The sequence below is a fragment of the Papaver somniferum genome, chromosome 9 (assembly GCF_003573695.1).
Source record: "Papaver somniferum cultivar HN1 chromosome 9, ASM357369v1, whole genome shotgun sequence".
NCBI lineage: Eukaryota > Viridiplantae > Streptophyta > Magnoliopsida > Ranunculales > Papaveraceae > Papaver > Papaver somniferum.
Window position 1 is genome coordinate 80551352 of NC_039366.1, and position 19450 is coordinate 80570801.

Here is a 19450-nt window from a genome sequence, read left to right on the forward strand (position 1 = left end):
TTCGAGTCGTAATATATGTTCATATGCAAACAAACTGCTGCAATATATTCAATTAGTTCACAAATGATCATGGGAACATTCTCTTTAGTTGACTATAAGGTCTGTAATATCAATGACTAATTATTCAGTCTATTGGACAAGAAAGACTCCATGATCTTCACACAGAATGCAAAGAAAGAAATAAAGAGAAGTACTGAAGGCAAAAAGAATTTACTCAACTTTGGATGACAAATTATGTGCTCGTTTGACTACTCCACTACATAGGTTTATTCTCAAGTCATCAAATCCAGTTTCTAGCCAATCATGAAGTTCAAACAACCCAAACCTAAAAGCCAACAGAAAAAGAAGTATATAAAAAGATCTAGTTCCCTCTTTCTATAATCACTCTTGCCCTTGTCTCGTATTCATATCTGTAAATGGGTTCATCTAGTTGCCACTCGGTAATAATCGTCGGAGCTGGTATTTCGGGTGAGAATTCACAAGCTACGTGTCAGATTCCGGGAAGCAAATTACACTCCGAAACTAATTTCTTTTTTTATTTCTAATCATCGTTTAGGTATATCGGCAGCAAAAGTATTAGCGGAGAATGGAGTAACTGACATAGTGATTCTAGAGGCTTCCGATCGTATCGGCGGAAGAATACGTAAGGAAGAATTCGGAGATATTTCAATAGAGATTGGCGCTGGTTGGGTTGCTGGTGTTGGCGGGAAAACTTCAAATCCAGTTTGGGAACTCGCTAATCAATCTTCTCTTCGTACTTGCTTCTCTGATTACAGTAACGCCCGCTACAATATCTATGATCAGAGGTTCCATAACATCCATTTTAATATCTCCATTCGCATTTTGATCAAATAAAACGGCCATCAATACTAACTCGTGTATGGTCATTTCATTTCAGCGGAAAGATAATCCCAAGTGAATTAGCTGCTGCCTCGTACGATAAAGCGGTTAATTCAGCGATTCAAGAGCTTAAAAATCAGGAGGAAGCAAATCTCGGCAATACAATTTCCGAAATCCCATCGTAAAGTTCCATTAAAGAATACGATGATCAGAATTTTCTAACATGAAATGACATTTTCAGTATTAGTTTGAATAGGGATTGTTGTTATTTGTTTCAGGTCACCAAAGACACCAATAGATCTAGCCATAGATTTTGTTCTTCATGATTTTGAGATGGCAGGTGAGGTTAAATCAGAGTTACTGTTAGATTTTGTTTCTTTTTGGCTATAATCCCTTGTAGTTTTTACCAAACTGCGGAATTAATGTGGTTTTTTATTTTGATTCGAATGGTCCAGAAGTGGAACCAATATCAACTTATATAGAATATGGAGATGAAGAGTTTCTAGTAGCTGATGAAAGAGGATACGAGTTCTTGGTCTATAAAATGGCAGAAAGTTTTCTTTCTACTTGTCAAGGAAAAATTGTTGATAATCGACTTCAACTGAATAAGGTAAATCACGAAACTAAAACTGCCGGGATTCTTCATTACAGCGTTTTTCTTCCCTATAATTTCCTATTTGATCATAGAATCGTTTTAGCTGGGAGGGGGGAAAGAGAGTGTGTGTGGTAGTCAAACATAAATGAATCAATGAACAGCTATTTTAGGAGATCCGTGTTATATTTTCTTACCAAACTTAAGTTTTGGGAGGATGCTTACTTTTAAATGAGTACAAATTAGTACTCTTTTTTTTTCAAAAAATTACTGTACTTTTCTTGGAAGCACTTCAAAAAATTACCGACCCTACCGAACTTTATTAAAAGGGATTATTTTGAATTGTGTTTGTGTCGTTTCTGTTGAGAGCAGGTCGTTGGAGAAATAATACAAGGCTCGAGCAATGGCACTACGGTGAAAGCTGAAGATGGATGTGTTTACAAGGCACAATATGTTATTCTGTCTGTTAGTGTTGGTGTTCTCCAAAGCGATCTCATCACTTTCCATCCCCCATTACCGGTAAGTTGTAGTCTCTATAGATCATTTATCTATTAACACCGTCATTTTCAAAAGAAAAAAAAAAGAAAAATCTTCCTAAGTAAGAGTAATCCATATTTCTTTTAATATAGTGAAATAAGCGGATGCTCCCTTTGTCCAAGTTATATTTCATAAATAATCATTTTTCAAGAAAAAAAAGAAGTTTCTCCGGTCAAAGTAGATAATAGCATACGCTACAAACGCTACCTTTATGAATATAGCAGGAATCTATAAAAAATTTATGCTGCATCATCGATTTTTCATTTTCTTAATTTGGTAAAAATATACTTATTATCAAACTTGTGTCGTTAAGATACTGGTCACACTCTAAGATAAATAATACTTCTTCTGTCTCGTAAAAAGTGGATTTTTCATTTTATGCGTTTTTTAATTCTATAAAAGATAAAATTGAAAGACACATGTGGATTATACTCCTACCAAGAGTTGATCATCATTTCATGTATTTAAACTTCGCTAATTAGTGGTCGGAGTATTTAAAAATAAAAATGAATAAAATAACCATTTTATCAAGCGGATGCTAGTTGTTTTGAAAAAATAAACAAAAAAAATAGTGTTTTTTTAATAGGCAATTAATCAATGTTTATGAACGAGGGCTTCATCCATTAAAATATCGGCTAAAGCTCATAATTTTCAAAATACTAAGGCATAATTTAAGGGAATTTGTCTACCTAGCCAGATTTGATTATGTCTTGTTCTCAACATCTGATACGATGCGATGTTGACCCTAATGCTTACGTGCGGAATAATGCATGGCTGGCTTGTCAATCTGGCACAAAACGCCACCAGATTCTAATTTTCCTGTACGTACGTGATACCAAGATAGTTAAACAAAACTAAAATCCAAGGTTTAAGTGTTTTTAATACTCCAGTTAAGTATATCAACTTGAAATATCACACTGCTCGGTGCTTATCTTGGCTGTTTAATGTTTGCTGGAAATAATGGATGCAGGAATGGAAAACAGCAGCGATAATGAAATGTGAGGTGATAGTGTACACAAAGATATTCCTCAAGTTCCCCTACAAGTTCTGGTCATGTCAACATGGTAAAGAGTTTTTCCTTTACGCACACGAGAAGCGCGGATATTATACGTTTTGGCAGGTTAGTCCATCTGTTAACTCAGACTTGAGAATCATATCACGTAAGTTTGAAGTTTAAAAGGTCAGAATAAATTAAAATCTCTAGCAAAAAAAAGAAGTGCAGGTGCACACTGCTGGATAATGTGTCGCTTCAATTTGACTTGGAAGTCTGGAATTCTAAATCTAATAACTTGTTACCAGAGTGACATTATTGAGTGCATACATGGCTACACACAGATATTCAACAATATTAATATTACCATAATTTAGGCATATCTTGCACATATTAATTACCATAATTTAATCTGTCAATCATCTCCATCTTTTACTAATAAAAAACGATTGCCGATGCATTCTATACTATATATTGTACGTCTAGTAAGTAAAATATATTATCAGTTTTCTCGAGAGAATTTTTTATGTGCCGGAGACTTGTATAGTTGTATATTGCAAACTAATCCATGTATCCGTAGAACATAGGCCTACTTACTGTATAATTACGTAAATCACGTTGAAAATTGTCTATAATGTCGTGATTATGATCACCAAACAGCATATGGAAAATGCATACCCAGGATCGAACATCCTGGTTGTAACATTAACAAATGAGGAGTCGAAACGTGTAGAATCACAATCAGACATGGCTACGTTGAACGAGGTGATGGCTGTACTTAGGAATATGTTCGGATCTGACATCCCTACGGCCACTCAAATATTTGTTCCTCGTTGGTGGAATAATCGGTTTCAGCGTGGCAGCTATAGCGATTACCCCATTCTTTCTAAGCATCAAGACTTCATCCACATTAAGGTACATATATTACATATACAGTAATCTATACTAACATTAAGGTACATATATTACATATACAGTAATTTATTTATTTATGTTTATCAAAATGTGGTTTGTGATGCGCTGCGTCTATCTTCCAGGCTCCGGTGGGACACATATTCTTCACCGGAGAACACACGAGTGAGAAATTCAATGGTTATGTCCATGGTGGATACCTATCTGGTGAGATTTATGTCCGTCTGCTTGGCAGCTTTCAAGCAACATATGGCAAAGTGACAGGTGATTTTTGCCAAAAAACAAGTGCTAATGGAATTATTTGATATTTGAATGAAAACAGGAATTGAAACAGGCAAGACATTATTGGATGAAATGAGAAGAGTAGAGGAAGATCGTATTGATATGGAGAGCCAGAGGAATTTCTTGTTAGATCCCTTGCTATCTTTGACCGAGTCATTGACTTTAACCAGTACGGGAGCCGTATCTGACTTCCAGAAATGGGATGATATTAGCACTGTTGCTACTAGTCGACTATTTCTCAACAATAATACGTCGTCACCTGTAACTCAAGAAGCTATAAAATGACTTTTCTGCAAGTTCCACCACTTAGAAATAGAGAAAATCTGAAGACTATCCCATTTATGCTCGACTCCCTGACGACAAGGAAAACAAAGAAGTGGGGCGTCAACTTGAGCAGCTCTTACTGACTCGCGCAGTTGAAAATGACAACTAGTAATAGATTGATTCATCTTGCAAAAAATGGAAAAGAGGAAACTGCTATTAAGAAATGCAGGATAATTTGGGTTCCAGCTATTTATGGTTGGACGAGCATACAAAAGGTGAAAACACGAACAAGATTAGGAATTTTATAAGAATGATTTACCACACCACTAATGGGATTCGTTTGCAATAGTGATACTGTTTTTCTTTCATTCCAAAGCCTTAATTAAGAATCGTAAGAGCTACCAGTTTTACTTCCATGGAAGCAGAAGTTATAAAGCCTTAATTTGAGATGGAGATACATATCTTCTGCATGCTGGTGTGGTGACAATTGTGAAACAATGAGACCCTAAAGCCCTGCATGGTGTTCTATGAGTTCGGATAAAATTTGCGGGTACTGTAACCTACAAATTTTAGATAATTTTTTTTGCATTTCAAAAATCTTGGCCTTATCAAACAGCTGTGAAGCAAGCCAACAGCTTTTACGAATCTAATATTTTTATTTTAAATGTCCTCACTTATACTCCAATACCAGCTATAATGAAGCCAGTAGGGGTTGTTTCCCTGCAAATAGGTATGTGAATGCTCACCTGAACTTCCCATCCAAAAACTCAGCCAGATACAGCAGCACAAAAGAAAAGGGAAAACATATAAAAAAGCATGATAAAATTGTCACAAAGTCCGACATTGTCTTCTATGCATTAGAACGGCAGCCGACACCTTTCAGGCATAAAAAGCCATTGAATAAATCTGCTTCGTTTCAAGTTAAACTGATTTGTGATAAAGTAGCAATAATGTCCCTGCAAGAAGGAATTAGGAAGTAGCAACATCGCCACCATAAAAAACTAATTAACTCCATTTTGTGCAAAATATTTACCAAGAATCTCATTTCCTGAGCAATAAGGAAAACAACTTAGATGTATCGCCAGAATTTAAAATAAAGAGAACGCATGAATCAAGTACGTTGCGAACGCATGTGTCAATCCCATTGGTTAATGCAAATTGAGAAAAATAAAAATTACGTATAAGAAAGAACAAATGAAAAGGAGAACAACCACTCACTATATCATCTGTTGATATCCATTTTGTACTGCCCCAGTAACTTCCCGGCATGTGCTATCATCCCCAAAGACAGCAGGTTCAGACCACCTATAATTTCATAAGACCACTGCCTCCCTTAAAGGAACCATATAGAGGCTGTGACCTCCTGAAGCTGAATATATCCTCGATTAAGACAGATTGAGGATGCGAGGATATTTCTTTAGTAGACGCTTCGTAATTGCTGGAATGTGAACCCCCATATACTTGTACCGATAGCGTCTTTTTCGCCGGTGCACCCACTTTAATGTATTCATCAAAAAAATCTATCAACTCTTGCTGCCTTAAGTTCTTCAATGCTGCAATCTGATTCATTAAAATCAGGAAACGTTTAGCATGCTAGCATATGAATCGAACACACGTCATAGAGTATACCCTTCCTGACCAAAATGCATTTTTGGAACTTGGAAAGGTGTACAACATAATAGTGGTTTGACATTAGAAGATATAAAATCAAGCTTGAGTTCTCCAAGATTACATCATGCAAATGCAATAGCAGAACCATATGTTTGAGTAAATTATACTGAAGTTCGAAGCGTCAATACTTTATATATCAGATGTGGAAAATGCCTTAGTTTTATGAAATCAACGGACATGGTTTATGAATTTGGTTTCCAATTCTAGCTTACCCCAACATGTTTGGGACTAAAGGCTTAGTTGCAGTAGTAGTAGTATAGCAGGATATTGATCTAGTTTGTAGACTAGATACTAATCAGAAGGTAACGTTTGAAAATTCCCAATTGCATGTATCCGTTGATCAGCATAAAGGCAATCTAATTTTATCAATTGCATTCAAGTTTTCACAAAATACAAAGCTCAGCTTACTATTGAAAAGACTTTCCCACATGACGGGTTTCTGGAATCAAAGCAAAAATACCTTTGCTTCAGCAAGAAAAAGAATGAATTTGCTTCAACTAAACATCTGAAAAGTTTATGATCTCAGGAAGATAAGGAATGAAATTTACTTCAAATAAACATTTGAGATTTTCGATCTAAAACAACATGATTGGTACTAGCTGGAAACTACTACAAAACATACGTGCCAGCAGCATAAACAATATCAGAATAGACTGAACAGGTTTTGGGTTGTTTTTTGGATTGTATAAATTATTGTAAGCAATTAATTCCAGTAACACTGTAACCAAACATATCTGGAGACCTAAAAGCGCAATCATCGTTTTTTATAGAATGGTTTCACACCGACTTCTCCTCTAGTTATTTGCATGTCAGTTCACCAATAAGAGAAGGAAAAGTCTTACCTCGATCTCTCTCCTGTCAAATTTTAGAGTGCCATCAAAAATCTCTCTCCAAAAGAATGAAGTTTCTTCGCTTAAATTTTTGTGCTTTTCAAGCTTCATATCAATCAGTGCATTTACATTACTCTGTAACAAAATCAATCAGTACATTAAGAAATACGCGTTTAACTCCAAAGGTTTCAGTTTTCATCAGCATTACTCTTACCATGAATTCATCAGCAGGCATCTCATAAAGTTTACTCTCAAACTCCTTGAGGAATGATTCAACTCTCAAATCAATCTGCCCAGGATCCTGCCAAGCTCAACAAAATAAGTTCCTTTTTCAGACACAGAAGCACTTAAAGCATATTCCAAGAAGCAGCACCATATGGTGAGTTTTAAGTACCTTCGCTGTTGATTGAACAATAAATTGCAGTCCTCGGATGCCAGAATCATTCCTACATGCATGTAAAGAATATTAAAACATAAGTGAAATAATGCATGGGAGAAAATTAAAGACAGAAAAGCCCTTGACAAACCTCTGCATAAGCACTGTTATGTATCCAAGTTGCTCAACTGAGCGAAGCTGGTGGAACACTGGTTGCTTTGCAATAAGAGCAAAAAGCTGAAGTTTCACATTCAACATCGTACTATCCTGGTGAACCTGCAACAAGCCACAAATCAAATTAGGTCTGACATCATACAAAAAGGTACATTGTACATATTGACATAAAATATTATTCAATGTAACACTTGTTACTTGAATACACCATGAAACAGTTGTTTCAAACCATCAAAATCACACATTCTTCAAGTACTTGTACTGATCTTTATCTTATATAGAGTTACATTCCTAATCATAATTATAAAGATAACGAACAGTAAATAGATCGGAGTGGTCATACACATATGAGCGGAAAATACAGCAAGTCAACAACTGACCCATCAGATATTTAGAGCAACTATGAAATTCTTCGTCAAAACGTAAAGGTGGGGGTAAAATAATAATAATACAAATGCAAATGCAAATTTTACCTGAATATAGTGGACCAAGGCAGAATTCTCATCACTTGGGTTTAAAACTTCCGCCGGGTAGAAGTGACTAATTCCACTTTCAAGCTTAACGATTCGATTTGTCAAATGCTCGGAAGGGAAAAGAGGTCTTGCTATGGGTTGGAGACCCTTGAAAAAGATGTCTTCAATATGGATGACCATTTCCTCTGCTTCCTTTGGTTCAATGTTCCCTAATGTCAAACGGAAAAGTGTATATAATATATTATGTCAAGATGTCAGATTTGTAATATCTGATCAATAATGCTGAATCAAGATAAATATGTGAACCTGCTGCATAACACTCTACAAAGGCTTTCGAGAGAAGCATAGTTGAGAACTTGGCAAGATCATCAGCTTCTAGATGAGGAATAACTTCTAGCTGTTCGGTCCAAGGCCACGATGCATCCGCCAAAATCAATGAACAGTAATACATAGCTTGCTGATACGGCTGCTGAAACTTGTAATTTTGGTACTCCTTTAAAACAGTTTCCTGATCGACAAAAAAAGAGGATAAAGAATCTAATCAGGGGCTGCAATTCAGGGGGTTGGCCTGAGTTATCAACCCAGTTTAGATCATATAGTTATGTGATCTTTATTTCTGATGCGGCTAAGAAGTTAGTAGTCATCAGTTAAATCAGTAAACCATCATTTACGATATTCACATTATACACGGTACTCCTTGAAAACAGTTTCCTGATCGACAAAAAAAGAGGATGAAGAATCTAATCAGGGGTTGCAATTCAGGGGGTTGGCCTGAGTTATTAACCCAGTTTAGATCATATAGTAGTAGTCATCAGTTAAATCAGTAAACCATCATTTACGATATTTACATTATGCACTATTACTTCCCACGGGATTCGTCTGGTTCATTAGAAAACAAGTTCTTCTTGCTGACTCTGACGTAGGTGCTCATCTGGAAATATGGATTACATCAATTACGCATATAAAGAATGATGCTAGTTTAACTGTTTACCTTAATTACAGCAAATCTTTCCGGCTTTACTTTGAACTCCTGTATCTGCTCAATTATTTTGTCCACTAAGATCCTCATTTTGTGATTATAACCAGTCACAATAACCTGGCCAGCAACCAATATGTCAGGACAAAAATAAGTTATTACTTAATAAGTTAAATTTTAAAATGCTGGTAAGCAATGTCAAATTTGTGAGCATCCAGCTCAAACCAATTGACATTTTAACAGAGAAGCACAACATCACTATATTCAAGTTTAACTAGGCTCCGGTAGCCCAGGCCGACTATAATACATGATTGGGAATAGTTTGCTCAAGGAGTGGTTGTATGTTTGAGATGGGCTAGTGCACATGAAGAAAATGAAGCTGGAGTTGCTAGGGCAACATGTAATATTACCAGTGGCAACATGTAATATTACCAGTGACATATTAAGAGATCAGTTAAATCAGTTTTAACCTTGAGAGTATTGTCCCATAAAAGTAGATCATATTATAAACGGAGTTAATTATCTTTCAAACTAAATTTGTCACCCATCTTCCTTAAGGGGTTAAAGAGGGCTAACTGTCCATTACTAGGTTCTATCTTATGTTGGGATAAACTCTCGTCTTATCATCGTGAAATATTCATAATAGAAGGCTAAACCAAAAAGATGGCAAATAAGAAGTTGACTTGACTAGCAAATTGTCCATTACAGTGAAAGACATTTTCTTGTGTGATTTAAAAACACAAAACTGTGTTAAAGATTGATGCTTAACCTGAAACCCAGTATCAGTGCTGTTTATCCCATAGTATACACCAGCAACCTGAGCATCATAAGCTGAAAAACACAAAAAAAAAAATGTAAGTTAGTTCTCCTTGAGTTAAAAAGAGTCACGGGAGAACTACATTAGCATTGGCAGATGAAGATCTAAACTGTAAAGACAAATTTTAAAAGACGAGCCCCCCACTGTCTCAAGGAAGCTGTTTTTGCCCAATATAAAACTAATTCAGAATATAGCTCACCATATTCGTTCAAGTAGTCCATTACTAATCGTGTGAAAACATCAGTAAGAACCACAGCTTCTGGGGTGTGGCTTGTATATGGACAATTGAAATCTATCTTAACATAAGCCTTGGGAGTGAAAAACATGGTATCAGGCTTATACCATAACCTGGAATATGATGATTTCCTTAACAAAACTGGAAATTTAACCTGAAGTAAAGCCAGTCACAAGTTAGTAAAATGAGGATAGGGAAAAACACATAATAGAGTGGTGATAGATCCAACCTTTTCCGTCAAATCCTTAATTGATAAATCAGTTGGGATGAACACATTAGGTGCTGGAAGATGTAGGTTTTGATTGGGAGCTGCAGAAATCCATTGCTACAGAAGATACAGATATAAAGGACAGTTTCAGAATGTGCTAGGCGGAAAATGGATAATGAAAAAAGTAAGAAAAGCGTCCTGCACTATAAAGATACAGATAACATCCAGCAACTCACCTGTATCGCTGAACTATTAATATTCTCGAGGGAATAGCCAGTTCCATACCAAGGCTCAACCTTGTCTGTTTGTCCTTCAAAAATTTTTGATTCCCAAAATATTCTGTCAAGAAGCAAATCACTGTTAATCTTAACTAAAAATGGGACCAGCAAAATATGTCAGTGCAAAGGCAAACAAGGAGTAGCAAAAGAGATCAATAGTAAGAAACTGAAAATTTTCCGATTAAAAAAAAGAAAAAGAGATTGCAGAAGTACCAAAAGATAAAAAAATCCTAGAAACCCATATGGCAGTAACTGATGCAGGGCATGATTATGATAAATCAGCTTGGACACTTCAAACGAAGTAGTTAACATGTGGTAGGCTTCTTGTAGCTAAATTAGTCAATTCTGTGTGGTCAGATTGATGCTTGCTTTCTGTGTGTGCTCTTGTTAGGGGTATATAAACCACTAAGTCCAATAAAAAGAAAAGAATTTATTACATTAGTGTATCTGTCAACCGGCAAACTTAGGAGTTGTATGTGTTGCATAGGACCTTTTGCCATGATTTCAGGCATTTAAGATGGTCTGGATACTAGTTAATAATGAAAAAAAAAAGTTTGTTTCCTTTTTCTCCTGTTTATTTAAGGTTAGAGTTCCTGCATTATGGTTATCAGGAGCAGCTTACAACTAGTTTGACCCTAATAATTCCCTTGCTATATTGGCTAGTCAGCTGCGTTGATGAAGGTGATGAAACGAATCCAAGGGAAAATAAGAAATACAGAGATGGACTCTGGTAGGGCCCATCACGGTGGTTATGTCTTATGGGTCAGAACTTCTTTCCCAAGGCAACCCAGTTGGGTAAGCTGGTGCAGTTAAAGATTTATTGGAGATGTAGAATTTGAGGATTTATACCACGTGATGTGACCCAAACAAATTAGTTACCCTACTGAAAACATTGCTTGTTGTGTCAGTAGAGTAATTTCAGTTACAGGAATGTTCGGCTATCGTTTCAAGTATATTGATCAAATCAAGATATCAAGTGTCAGTAAAAATTAACAGCAATATGAGAAAAACTACGTAATTAAAAGGTGATTGGAACATTAGTGACCACTTACCTTACATTTGCTGGAGTTAGCTCATCAAGTATCATCTGTATAATGCTTGAGCTGAAGTTAGAAGGCAATGAAGAACCTACTAGCCAGTCTTTTGCGGGATATAGCTGAAAAAACATATTTGGTGAAACCATCATAAGGATCTATTTACTTACGTTAAGTGGTAAACCAAATCACATGCATACTCTAACACATGGACTTCTATGTATGGAGGGGGTATTTACAGTACAAAAGATGCAGAGAATGAGGGTTAATGGGGTTACAATACCTGAGTTTGTCACTGCTAGTAAACATGATTTAAGAAAAAAGATGAATCTTAAGTGAACCAAAAGATATCAGAACGAGAGCAACACATGTGTAAAGTGAACCATAAAAACAATATAATAAATGACATGAAGGTAGAATTAAGTTCAAACCAAAATATGTAAATACTAAAACAACAAAAATTAATTTGGGATAAAACTAGAGATGTCGTCATCTTTGTAGCTCGAGCCCATGTTTAAATTAAATTGGAAATATCTGGAAGAAAACAAAACTTAAGCGAAAGAAAAAAGAAGAGCTAATCAACGAATTACTCCCTCCGTCCCAAATTAGATGAGCTAGTTGTAGTTTGCACAATTTTTAAGGCAAGGAGGAAAGGGGAGTATATTTAAGTATTTTTTACAATATACCCTTATGGATAATAACTAGTAACCAGGGTTTTTCGTAAAGTTTATACCGTTGAAAAGCATTTTAAAGCACCTACGCAACGAATATAAACATGGCTATCAAATTATACATATTTCTTATGGTAACAATAATCAATTAAAAGGGTAGTTTTAGAAATACCCCCTTGATTAGTGAAATAGCTCACCTATTTTGGGACAAAATTTAAAACCAACTAGCTCATCTAATTTGGGACGGAGGGAGTATGTTGGTAACATTATGAGGTTAAACAACATCACTCTATCCAGTAAAATCATCAACTAGAGTTAAAAGAGGTCCTTTGGAAGAGGGACAATACATAATAGCATGTCAGAGTTTCACATAGTCATTAGTTGTTCAACATAGAAGCTTGTTTTAATTAATGGACCTTTTGTCAATGTTCTTACTCTAGACATCATTATCGCTTGCGCAATTCTTAGTTAGCACGTCTAAGATGTTACAAAACCAATTGTTAGTTCATGAGTCACCAAGATCTTACTTCGGTGATATAATAGTTATGGATTTATCAAATAAATGATTAACACGGACCCAGAACGAACACTGAATGTTATCCAACTTCTATATTTATAATATACCAATATATATATTACAAGCAGATTCCAAGCTATTAATTTATGCTTCTATAAAGAAAATCAAATTTCTTCTTTTAGACAGGTACAAACAGCAAGAGGAGCCAAATGGAACACACAAAAGGCCAGGCTAGGAAGTAATGGCGGAACAAGTTCAAAATAAAGTAAATAGATTTGCACACACAAATGAAGCCGATGAATAGAAAGACAGAAGAGAATGAACAATAATATAAGTATGCTTATGATGACTTACCTGCATGTTTGATGAAACTTTTGCCACATAATTGATAGGACGAGTTTTATCTTGATAACGGAACACAGTCTCACAGAAGGCAGAGAGCTTAACACCAAATTACATTATCTTATCAGTTATAATGTGAGAATACCAATGAGAATAACAGATAATATAAGTTAACATGGTTTTCAAATTCATATACCTCATCAAAAATCCATTTACTAACACCAGATTGTTGTAAAAGGATAACATATTTGAACAACAATCCAACAATATCTTCCATATGCTCTGTCATTCAGTTCACAAAAGCGATATCAGAGTCTAAATTTAGATATGATTATTTTTATTTTTTCTAGATTCTTCTACTCATAGTGAATTACAAAACCAAGAAAAAGTTTGTAAAAGCTGTGATCATGAGGACTTAATGCAGAAACATAAGTGAAGGCACTAACCATTGCCAGAATCAGTAAGATCAATGTTTACTTTAAAGAACGCATAATCGTTACTCGAATCATCTTCACCCGCGGACAAACCCGTTGCCCAACCTACATGTTTGGATAAAAGAAAAAGAAAAAGATTAACCAGATCATACAGAGTCTATAAATAGTCAGTAACCTATTATATGAAGGAAATAAAAGAAATTAGAAATATAAACTACAATTCAAAACACATAGTAACAGAAATATAAAAATGAATAAATTTGGTCAATAGTTTTAGACTAGATGTTACTAAACACGTATTAGCTCTCTGTATTTGTAGGTACAAAGATGCTTGGAAAAAAAGAGTAACAGAAGAAAAGATGCCATAGAAATTATCCACAAAAATGTCAAACAATAACCCTTATGTTAAAAAATACTATAAATAACTCATAATAATTCTTATTTTAATGTAGCAATCATCAATTGACAGAACTATCAATGTAAAAACTACTATGTAAAAACCTACTTGTTACACAAAATGAGGTTTCAGCTTGAAGGTATCAAGGGAGGATGCATCAAACAATCAACATATCTAAAGACCAAAGAGATGAAGATTAAAATCATTCTCAACGTTATATCTGCATCACGAATGAAAAACAATCCTACCCAATAATCTGACCAAGGCTTTAGCAAAGAATGAAACTGTGCGCAGATAATGGCAGCATCAATAACACAGTATTGGAGCCAAAAAGATAGGTGTGGTTAGAGGAGAAGATTGGCACAATCAAGCAAAGAAAGAAGAATCGTGATACAAGGAGAAGATGGAAAAAGACTGATAGATTTATGGTTTTATATTAACATATCTCACTTCATTTATGGTTCAACTTCAATAATCTCTGAACACCATGAGTAATTAAAAAGTTAGGCAACAACTTAGTACTCAAGTTTTTGGAATTAGCAAAATCTCACAGATCTGGAAGTTCCGGCATGACCTAAGGATCCAATCAGCTACAAGTCATACTATCAAACAACTAAAGGGTATAAGGCAGACAACCCAACTCGACTAGATCTATTCTGGTGTCAGCCTGAACCACAACTCTGTAGTGGAAAAAGAAGAGAAAACTACGAAGGACTAAAGATATATTATGAGTACAAAAATGAGTAGTTGCTACCTAAGCCATGAATTTCTATAGCAGACTGGGAGCATTCAACCAGGTAACTAAAACCCTGAGGAATAGTTTAAACATCAAATATTTACGAGTTACACAGAATCTCACCTAGCGTTTTCAAGATGCAAAACAAAGATCCTTCTCCTTCATGGCCAATCAGGTGACCCAGATACCTACATGGGGCTTCTTTATAATGGAGGATGCTTGGAGTGATAGGCCACACAATTTTTAATTTGTGACCTTGCTTTATGGGGATAGCTTTAACAAGAATCTGAAAAAGACAAAGGTAGAGAAGAAAAGCAATAAGAAGTAGTGTTTTTAAACTTGAATTGCACAACCATGACAAATGCTCATCAACATACACAAGCGTTTGAAATGGGAGTAGAGTTGTGTAGTTAACGTTCATAAGTACCTGAAGATGTTCAGCCTTACAAGGCTGACCCGAAAAATGGAAACAATTTTTATCAGTATTGCGAATTTCTTTGAATTTCTGATCCACCAGACTTTGTAGGTCATCAAGATTCTCTGTTAATCATTCATGCTTTATAAGTGGTAACAAAAAAGGTTACTACCATTAATATCAAATGGTTATGAAGTACAACTTACTTTTTCCATATATGACCAAACGCATGATGTTAGAAGAATAGTGTTCTTCGTAGAATTTAATAAGCTCATTTCTTGTATCCAGTCCTTTTTGTTTCGGACGAACCTCTAATGTATCCCAATTCCCTACAGTTGTAACATACTATTGCATAAATAATAGGATAAACGATGACTACCAGAACTAACATCAAGGACAATAAAAAGAAAGTAATGTATCATTTTGTCTACAAGTGAACCTCAACCTCTTGGGAAAACAGAACAATAACAATTGAAAGACTGCATGCCTTCACCGATCCATGACATTTAAAATGAAATAAACTCCACTAGTTGGGGATTGTAAATGCTTACCTGTACCAAATTTATGATACGGGTGACCTTCTGTAGATAGATGCTGCTGAAGCTGAAAAACCAAATACATACAGAAGAAGCAGTAAGGGAGTATGTTTTGCCTCAGTAACAGTGCTAGTCTGATAGAACCGAAAACTACAATAGAATAAATGATTCATATCAAAGCGATTGCAACCAGTAGGCAGTCATCAGTCATCATAGTTCTTAATACCTGAGTCATTCTCCATGCGTCTGACAATAAATTCTTCTGATTTTCTGGATTAGAGGAAAAAAGAGAACTGTTACCGCTTGAACATATTCAAAATAACACGAAAACATCGCACTGCATGCATTCTTTCGCAAAACGTAACTCACCAGAATCCACTGCTTTTATTTCCCTTGTGGTAGCATCAGCAGACATCAAAGGTTTAATAAAGAACTGAGAGAACCTAATCAAACAGAAATACAATGTTCAGTCTCAGAAAATGTAAGTAGATAGAAGAGGGGTGGGAATGGCAATTGCCAGGAAAAGTTAACAGAATGGTACCTATCAAGAGCTTCTTCAAAAGAGTCTGTATTGACATCAAAAAAGTAGTTAGTATGCTCGGTGGATGTGTAAGCATTCGTAGAGCCTCCATGCTGATCATCACAGAGATATCACATCGTTAAAAGATTGAAATAATAAATTACCTTTAATACCCAGAGTTCCTGGAAATTTAGCATAATACACACAAAAATAATTTTATTAGATTTTCAGAAAAAAAATATTTCTCTTTCGGATGCTATGGGCATCCTTTTATATGTGATGTAGTATTAAGTACAAACCACTAGTGAGTATCGTGAAACCTTATTCATCAAATTACAGAAAGCATCATAGAGACTATCATTATTAAGTTTCAAACAAGATCCATGATCTAACAACTGGTAAATAGTCTTTTTCATCAGTTGCCTTTACGAACAAGTGATGAGACCAATTGTTAAACGGAGTAATACCTACATGGTGGATCGTTTTACGCAAATTGGATAGAACAGCAAAATAACAATTCACAAACGGAAGCACGCAATATATTTCTAATACAAATAGGATATAGTTATGGCAAGTCGAACTCATTTTTAAAGTGCAGTAAATCTTAAAATATTCCAAAGTATGCCGATTGAAGTCATTTTGTTTACATATGATAAGGATACGACCAGTCCTGAATTATGGTAAACAAGATAAGATGCTCAACAGCCCCTTTTTTGTTAACGAGGAAACAACAAATGCAGAAAAACCCCGGTACCTAGTAGGTGCACACGAAGATAATCCCATCTAGACAAAAAAAATATTAAAGAAGGAAAAACTGAAAGCATGTAATCTCTTTAAAATACCTCCGTAATATACTTTGAATAACTGTCTTCCACTGGATATTTTTCGCTTGCATAAAACAGCATATGCTCTGCAAAACATTTCACCACAAATAAGAAACAGAAAATAGGTAAATGAAAAGAATTATCGGCTATACGGGCATTGATGCCTAATACTTTGCCATACTACTTGGTACATGTAACTAAGACAAAACTTTCCACAATTAATTAATGTATCTTCATCTATTAGGATCATTACACGGAGAAATAAACAAAAAGGTGAATCCCCGAGGTTACAAATTCATACAAAAGGTGCAAATTAGCAATCATATTTTATATCTACATAATTTGAAATTCCGAATTCAATTTGACATCTTTTACTCTATTTTTTACTTAAAATCCACCTTAACTGAAAAACTTAAGCAAACGACACCTAATATGGAAATACATAAAAATAGCAAGCGATTTTCAATTCAGGAACTTACCTAGAAAGTGGGCAAGCCCTTCAAGACCTTCAGGATCACTAAAGTAACCCACACCAACAGACATAGATGCAGCACACTGAAATATTTTACAGAAGCAATCAAAAATTAATTTTATGAATCATAAGATTGGGAACTTGAGAAATCGATTTAGAAAGAGGGAAAAAAGAAAACCTTATCAGTTTCAGGATCACTAATGAGAAGAACTTCGAGAGAGTTAGGGAGAACGATTCTTCGGTACTCCCTGTTGTCTGTATGAGGCTTAGTAATTGCTCCATCTGTAATTCCAACCGCCATTCTTTTCTACTTCTTCTGGTTTTAAGTTTTTTTCTCTCTCACCTGTGCTTTGCGTTGCTTCGACTCTTTCAAGAACGACGTCAATTTATTTATTTATTTATGCATAAACTGAATTAGATTTTGCATCTCTTTTTGGGGTTTTCTTAAAATACGAGAAGTCGAGAAACCTAAAACAGTAAGGCCTTCGATATTACACGTGTGACATGGGATATGGAAATTTATTGAGATTGCGAGATAAGAGATGGGACTTTCGTTAACGAATCCAAATGTGTATGGACTTGCCTACTTTCGGAAACTTTTTGCTGCCTTTGGATGCAATTTAATAAGTTGCTTTTTAATTTCTATAAGTAGGTAGATATTCATAAGTTAAAGCCTAGTTTTGTATTGATGTGAATTTTAGAAAAGCGTTTTTCTGTTGTGCTGTGTTGTGTTGTGCTGTGTTGTGCGTTGTTGTGTTGTGCTGTGAAAATAAATTGGCGTGACGTTTGGTAAACTATAATTTAAAAAGCACTGTGCAATTAACAAACTGTAAATTCTGTTTGGTAAACTGGTATTTAAAAGTGTTGGTTATGCAGTTAATGACGAAAATAGACATATTTCAAAAATTAGTTTTAAATACAATTTTATTATAATAAATTATATTTCTAATTTTAATATATTTAAGAAAATATAACTAATATTTGTTTTATTATTTTATTTACTTTTTTTAATTATTTAATTACTTAATAAAGAATTTTATGATTATGGTTTGCTTAGAAAATGTTCTTATTTTAATATTTATTAAATTTTTTACTACTTTTATTTTAAATAGAATATGGAAAAATAGAGAAATAAAATAAAGTTAGAAATATAATGTTAAATGTACAATATTTGAGGGTAAAACTTGTCTTTAGAATAAATTAACAAGGTTAAAATAGAGAATCAATTAAATCGAATTATGTGGGTCCACAGCTTCTGCTTTTCCATCTTTTAAAAGCTAGTGTTGAGTAGCTTTTAAAAGCAGACCTAAAACGAAAGTGCTTCTCTCCAAAAGCACTTTGAAAAAAATTTACCAAACACAATTTTTGGTAAAAGTTTGTTACAAAGTGTTTTTGGTTAAAAAAAAACAATCCAAACGGGGATTAAAATGGGTAAGTGAATTGGTAGAACCAATCTTAACTCAGGTTATGTATCTTGGTATAACCGATCACAATGCCTAGACTTATGATTGGTATGATCGGTCCTGGTATTGGTGTAACCGATCCTAAGTAATCACTATGTGATGGTATGATGGATCCTTGTAATTAGTGTGACCGATCCTGGTAACTGGTGTGACCGATCACATGTAGGTACCATATTTAGGTATAACAAATCCTAGTGATTGGTATAACCGATCCGAACCCATGTATGTGACTTGGAAGGACCGATCACAACTAACCATTGTGACATGGTATAACCAATCACATAGTAGTCTTGGAATACATGCAAACCAATTCTAAACTTGTTTGGAAGTGTGGTACAACTGATTCCACGAATGCAAATCCATGTAAATATGAAATAAGGATTTGCGGTGAAAAGATGTCAACATACTTTGAACACGAGCAGTAACTCTTATCATTTATTGTTCAAAGATATTCATTGGTACTCAAGGTAATCCTGTGCCGAAATAAATTAAGAATCTTTTAATTAAGGTTATTGATTTTATATGCATTAAATAGCTCTAGAAAATAAAAATTAGTAATGTGCATTTACTAATTGGAAATTTTCTATCGAGAGATTTCGGAAATTTTGGACAAGCATTTCTTAGAATTAGGAA

General features: G+C 34.8%; 2 protein-coding genes across 3 annotated transcripts; one reads left to right on the forward strand and one right to left on the reverse strand.

Annotated features, from left to right (window-relative positions):
- The first annotated feature begins 397 nt into the window (after positions 1 to 397).
- On the forward strand, positions 398 to 4506 carry LOC113307966 (polyamine oxidase 1-like). The gene is made up of 10 exons (XM_026556433.1): positions 398 to 468; positions 557 to 806; positions 899 to 1021; positions 1119 to 1180; positions 1296 to 1450; positions 1805 to 1951; positions 2940 to 3089; positions 3621 to 3875; positions 3998 to 4079; positions 4195 to 4506. The coding sequence occupies exons 1-10, from the start codon at positions 417 to 419 to the stop codon at positions 4437 to 4439; spliced, it is 1521 nt and encodes a 506-aa protein (XP_026412218.1). The 5' UTR covers positions 398 to 416; the 3' UTR covers positions 4440 to 4506.
- Positions 4507 to 5017: 511 nt separating this feature from the next.
- Positions 5018 to 17834, reverse strand: LOC113307965 (insulin-degrading enzyme-like 1, peroxisomal). Of its 2 annotated transcripts, XR_003339400.1 has the most exons (27): positions 17533 to 17834; positions 17362 to 17437; positions 16901 to 16968; positions 16080 to 16171; positions 15908 to 15981; positions 15765 to 15808; positions 15554 to 15605; positions 15209 to 15331; positions 15015 to 15127; positions 14711 to 14873; positions 13467 to 13559; positions 13217 to 13302; positions 13033 to 13119; positions 11509 to 11612; positions 10415 to 10517; positions 10200 to 10295; positions 9935 to 10124; positions 9688 to 9749; positions 8934 to 9038; positions 8249 to 8450; positions 7943 to 8151; positions 7447 to 7571; positions 7314 to 7365; positions 7134 to 7220; positions 6932 to 7054; positions 5637 to 5978; positions 5018 to 5374 (listed from the first exon to the last, which is right to left on the reverse strand). XR_003339400.1 is itself a non-coding variant. In XM_026556432.1 (26 exons), the coding sequence occupies exons 1-26, from the start codon at positions 17653 to 17655 to the stop codon at positions 5724 to 5726; spliced, it is 2907 nt and encodes a 968-aa protein (XP_026412217.1). In that variant the 5' UTR covers positions 17656 to 17834; the 3' UTR covers positions 5413 to 5723. The 2 variants fall into 2 exon arrangements, 1 of the variants encoding a protein (XP_026412217.1); XM_026556432.1 differs by lacking the exon at positions 5018 to 5374 and having other exon boundaries at positions 5413 to 5978.
- Positions 17835 to 19450: the final 1616 nt, after the last annotated feature.